At 40.5% G+C, this 6,000-nt stretch overlaps 1 protein-coding gene across 1 annotated transcript in view; it reads left to right on the forward strand.

Annotated features, from left to right (window-relative positions):
• Nucleotides 1–5,664, forward strand: part of ppp1r14bb (protein phosphatase 1, regulatory (inhibitor) subunit 14Bb) — a 28,638-nt gene extending 22,974 nt beyond the window's left edge. The window contains exons 2-4 of the mRNA XM_042400855.1: nucleotides 2,145–2,228; nucleotides 2,330–2,362; nucleotides 2,460–5,664. Coding sequence (XP_042256789.1) covers nucleotides 2,145–2,228; nucleotides 2,330–2,362; nucleotides 2,460–2,528 — 186 coding nt within the window. The 3' untranslated portion in view covers nucleotides 2,529–5,664. The remainder of the gene's footprint in view (nucleotides 1–2,144; nucleotides 2,229–2,329; nucleotides 2,363–2,459) is intronic.
• Nucleotides 5,665–6,000: the final 336 nt, after the last annotated feature.

The raw sequence follows: 6,000 nt of genomic DNA on the forward strand, positions 1-6,000 counted from the left end.
TAATTTTGCTGTTCTGTAAGAATAGCAGGTTGTGCGTGTGTGGTTGCATGTTATAAGTGTACTTTTTCTACCACTGCTGCTTAAACACATCACATCTAGTGTGTATGTCAGGTTTTTTTTTTTGCACATTTTTGTCTGCCTTGCTGCTTACAGTATGTCTGTCTGTCGGCTTTTTTCTGTGTGTGTGTGTGTGTGTGTTAGTCTGCTGACAGCAAGTCTGTCTGTCACCTTCAGTCTCTATCTCACGCACACAGGCTGTCCTGCTCAGAATTAAATCCTTACACCCCGCCCTTTCCACACACACGCACGCACACACACACACACACTCTTCATCCAGCTCAGACTTATTAATGCACATTTTGTAATTCTTTAATCCACATGTGTGTGAGGTGTGTGTAACAGCGAGGGTGTGTGCGGTGGTGAGTTTTCTCATTTCCAAAAAAGTACCATTCGGTTAATGTGACACACACAGCATGCTGTGCCTGTCTGCGTGTGTCCGTTTGTGAGTGTATACCGTGTGTGTGTGTGTGTGTGTGTGTGTGTGTGTGTGTGTGTGTGTGTGTGTGTGTGTGTGTGTGTGTGTGTGTGTGTGTGTGTGTGTGTGTGTTGGGGTAGGGGGCAGTTGGGCAGGTGCAGAGACAGCTGGTGTGGGCAACTCTAACCAAGGGGGAGGTTGAGAGCGAGAGAGAGATTCCTGGAGAATGACATGAATATAGGGTAGCAATTGAGCTGCAAAAGAGGGGAAACGAGTGATTGTACGTGTGTGTGTGTGTGTGTGTGTTGTCGCCAGTGGTGAACTGCTTTGGTAGCACGCACACAATGAGCCAAATGTGTGTGTGAGTGAGACAGATGGAGAAAGAGAGGAAGACTATTAAACGGCTTTTTATAGAGCGACAGCTTAATCGAAGGAAAAAAAGGATTGATTGGATAAAGAGAGAGAGAGAGAGAGAGGCCCGGTGAGAAGGGAAGAAAGAAACAAAGACCAACTAACAGCGAACCAAAATTTTATTTATTTAATAAGCAATATATCTCTACACTAGAGGCAACTGCACCCATGTACTTCATCGTAGGGGTCATCTTATCAGTATCAAGCAATAATTGCTTTGCTTCAATTAAAAGTGCATAAGTGTGTGTTTTTATCTAGATTAAAACTGACAAGTACAAGCCTGTCCTGAATGGAGAAAGTTATTATCTAACTTTCTGTGCTGCTCTTTAAAAACATGATGAAACTAAAGAGAGGATTTCACCCTTTTTCAGATTTACATTTGCTGCCAAAATAATTGTTAATAAGTTAATTAGTGACTCAACCGGTGGAAAACAGAAACTAAATGTTCATCGTGTCATGTGATGTTGAATTTTTACTGATTCATTTGTCTAAAAACCTCATATTTGGTAAGAAAAAGTATTTACAAAAAAGTATTTGCTAATAAAATCAATAACAAGCTCTAGGTGGTTTTGAATGAGAAGTGTGCAAAGATTGAAGTCATGTTTTAAGATTTGTGGTTGTCTCATTGAGTAAATTTATTCAGACACACACTTACTCTGAAAGGTTTCAGTATTTGCTGTATGACTATGGTCGTGCTCTTCTTCTCTTCTTTGTTTTACCGTAAATTTTTATGGGCTGCATCTTTGTCTGTCAGTCTCCTATTGTGCTTCATTTGAAGGTAGCAGCCTCCTGTAGAAACGTTTTTTCGTTATGTCCTGTTGGATTTAAACATACATGTGGAGCTGTGTTTTGTATTATAAAGTCTGGAAAAGTCACAAACCTTCCATATAGGCAAATAAATTTAGCGTTTAAATCGACATTTCCCTTCTTCAAAAAAATCAAATAATCTCTTGATCAAATTTCCACATTGATGAAAACGTGTGCTCGCTCGTCGCTCTTTGTCTCTCCTCTCTTTTCTCTGTCTTGTACAACACGTGAGGTGATGGACGGACATCGCCCTCTAGTGTTCAGACGTTCATCACTCACTCCACCACATCATACAGACGGAGACAGAAATGACTGTGCTGATCTATTTCCAGACAACAACCGCAGAACATAAACACAGGCTAAGCTAAGAATAGCAATGATGAGGATTTCTTTCCATGTGCACATGAAAGACTAATGTGTGTATGTGTATGTGTGTGTGTGTGTGTTATAGGAGGAGGCCATTCCTGAGCTTGAGATAGATGTGGATGAACTGCTGGATATGCCCAGTGACGTTGAGCGGGCAGCCAGGGTCAAGGTACGTAATAAAGATACACGTGTTTGCAGAAGCGTGCCTACAAGCAACAGCAGAAAGCCACATTTCATACTGTCTTCTGTTTTTTTTTTTTTTTTTTACAGGAATTGCTGGTTGACTGTTTTAAACCTACTGAGGTAAGAAATCTTCCTTTCTTCTTCCTCCTGACTCTCTAACACCCACATTTTTGGAGTTTTTTTTTTCATGTGTTTTGTCCCTTCTCTCTCCCCTTAGGACTTCATCTCAGAGTTGCTCAACAAGATCCGAGGGATGCAGAAGCTCTCCACGCCTCAGAAGAAATGATGGCGTCCATCCTCCTCCTCCTCCTCCCTCCCTCCCTCCCCTCCTCTTCCTCCTCCTCAGCCCTCACCTCTCATCTTCCTGCCACTTCCCATCCTTTAATTTTAGTTTTTTTTCCATCTGCTCCTTCCTCCTTGTTAGGCCCTCTTCTCTTTCTTATTTCTGTTTTCATCTCTTGTTGCCTGGATACAGCCCCATAAATCGTCCTTTCTGAAACTATTAGTAAAAAAGAAGAAGTTTTAAAAAATGCGTAATTACTAGGTGAAATCAACGCCATGTGATTCATCTTAAACCAGGCCCTCTCCTTCCCTCTCTGCCCCCTCCTTCACCCTTTTTTATTTGGCTTTTTACTCCTCTTCCTCATCCAGCTCTTCTTCCTCCCACCCTCCTTGCAACCAACCCTCCATCTGTCTCTGCCCTACAAGAAGAAGAAGAAGAAGGAGAGGAGCTGAAATCACTCCCATAATTACTGAGAGCAGAGAGGCCAAGAGTGGGAAGAGGAACAAGAGAAAGAGTCTGCAACAGCCAAGAAAAGCGTGGAAGGGTGAACGCTGAAAGAGGAGGACGGAGCAGCCAATCAGCTCGAAGCATCGCTCACGTCTCTACCAATGAGATTTGTCGTTTTGTTATTTGTAAAGGGTCTAAACTTGTAAATGATCCAGCTACCAACCATCATTCTTCTGCTGTTTTCTGGTTCTGTTTGAGGGCATGGGGATATTCACTTGACTTTTTTTTTTAATTATTATTATTATTATTATTATTATTATTAAATAACTTTCAGATTTTTGGGGATCTGTACCATCTTTGTCTGCTAATTTCCCCCTCCATTTAATCAGAGGCATTTGCTACAGTGGTGCATTTAAAGGCTTTTTCGTGTGTGCGTGTGTGTCTGTTGAAAAATCTGCACTATGTCATTTTGGGAAGAAAGTCTGAACCTCTGACCACAAAGAATAATGTATGGTATATCTTTAGTGCAGCGTAACTGTCTCCAGAGGAAAATCTGATCCCTGGAAATGGTGGTTGAACCTAAAAAAAGAGTCACTGGTTGGCTGTGGTGGTCGTATGGTCCAACTAATTTTAGACAGAAAACACTGATCTTCCTTCGAGTAGAAGTAGGTCCTCTTAGGTCGGATGATGTGCTTGAAAATAAGTTTTATTTTTTTTCTTTCCTCAGATGTGTGTAGTGCAGTGGTTAAGAGAGGCTCTGTAGAAGCCACTGCTGTCCGGCCTGCACATACATGTGTAAGTCTGTGTGTTGCTAAATGCTACGTGTGTATGTTGCTACATAATGTACAGCAACATTCATAATAGGAGTGTTTTCTTATGGCCTGTATATTCTGCTGTTCTGTACGAGAAAGAAGATTTTTAGTATAGGACTGGTTCCTGTTTAGGTTTTTTTTTTGTTTTTTTGTTTTTTTCTCTCTGGATGCATTTTGTCACACACACTCTGACAGTCCGACAGGGGGACCCAGAACAAAGCTGCCTTGTTTGTGTCTTTTTTTTCTTTTTTTTCTTTTTTTTTTCAATTTTTATTATTCCCCCTCTCTTTGTCTCTTTCTCACTGTTTCTCTTTTATTTAGTCCACCGCATTCTTTTGTGTTTGGCAGAGGTCAGTTCACAGTGGTCACACGTACATGGAAACTCTGAAAATCTCTTTGGAGCTCCGTGTTGGTGTGGAGACTTTTGAAGCGTCCTCTGCCTGTCACGTCAGTAAGACCCACCAATGAGACGGCCGAGTGGGCGGGATAGAGGGAGGGAGGGAGGCCGCTGTTTCAAATTGAAGCTCTTCTAATTGCATTCAACCTTCTTTTTTTTTCCCCCCCTTTCTTTCTTTCTCTCACTCTCACACACAGGCCACCCTTGGGACGGAGGAAACGGAAACACGTTAGCAAACACAGCTGCCTCTCACACACACGCACACACACACACACACACACACACACATATATCAGGCACTGACAGAAAGAGAGAGGGACAGGCCCAGAGCTGTCACAAGATGTGTGTGTTTCCGCGCTACAGCTGCCAGTCATCTCTAAGAATAAGTCATCTGTTTCTGATCCTGAGCCAATCAGATCAGAGGCTGAAGCCCATTGGCCAATAGGAGAAGCAGTAACACTTGCTGTGATTCCTGTGACCAATTGTGAACACCTGCGGTGACAGCAGACCTTCACCGTCTGTCTCTCTCTTTCTGTCTCCACACCAACAGACACACACACACACACACCCAAACTGGCCCATTTTCATCTTGCTGCTCTGTCATTTCTCCCTGGCATCCCCCTCTCTCCTCCACCCATCCATTTCCATCCTTCTGTCCATCCACTCTCCCTCTATCCTTTCTTCATTTTCCTTTTTTAAAAAAAACAGATGTTGCCTTAGGTATTATTTATGTTACATAAACCAAATAAACGGGAGACATTCATTTTTAAAAAGGTAACGCAAACTGTTAAAAACCTGCGTTACTAAGCAGAACTGCGGCATGTGGAGAATCTTGGATCTTCTGTCGCTCCTTTTTTTTTTTTCTTTTTTGAAAAACAATGAGATTCTGTTGTTTTGGGGTTTTTTTTAGAAGTGAGTGTTTAATACTTAGGCCTTGATACAGTGATTTTGTTTAGATAAACAATGTTCTTTACATTTACCATTTGAATACTGGTCTGTTTTTATTGTGATCATGACACTTCTTGATGCCAGGCCTTGGATTAACATGTAGTTGAACAAAAAATCCATTCAGATACATTTTGATGCGATTGCTTTTGCCTTCATTGTTGGGTTTCCAAATCAGCTGTCTGCATATTTTTGGAAACATCGTGATTGGTCGGATTGTACCAGGCAAACTCAATCAGTAGCTGAATTTGAGTGGATTTTCATTTCTAAATCCAGGTTTGGATTATACCTTATTAGACTGTTATTGAGAAGTCTGTTTTTTTACTGTTGGGGAAAATTGCAAAAAAAAATATATACTGATTATTATCATTGAGGCTAAATACAAGAGCTAAACATGCAGATTGGAGGAGTGGTGGTGTTTTTTGGACATTGATTAGATCAAACCAACAAACAAATGTAGCAATATCAACAACAGGTCTTGTTTTTGCCCAATTTTGTTACACTTTTATGCAACTTTAATAAAAACATGTAAAATGGACATATTGTTTCTCTTTATTTATTGTGGTTGTCAGTTTTCTGCTTCAGAACACCTTATATGGATCTCTATAGATTATTATACAGCAGTTTATTAGCTTATATATACAGTATGTATATATTTAAATTTCATATTAGTGTATGATTTATTAATTTGGAAAGACTTAAAAAAATAACCCTTTACATACCTTTTTCATAGCAGGTAAAGCATGTGTAATTACTAACATAAATGATGACTGTTCAAAGTGTGCATGCCAATTACCAGCATACACGATATCAGAACCCTGAAACTGGTGTAACTAAGTTGAATGCATCCATTATTTATGATATTCATTCCACC

Source organism: Thunnus maccoyii, chromosome 22, assembly GCF_910596095.1.
Source record: "Thunnus maccoyii chromosome 22, fThuMac1.1, whole genome shotgun sequence".
Taxonomy (NCBI): domain Eukaryota; kingdom Metazoa; phylum Chordata; class Actinopteri; order Scombriformes; family Scombridae; genus Thunnus; species Thunnus maccoyii.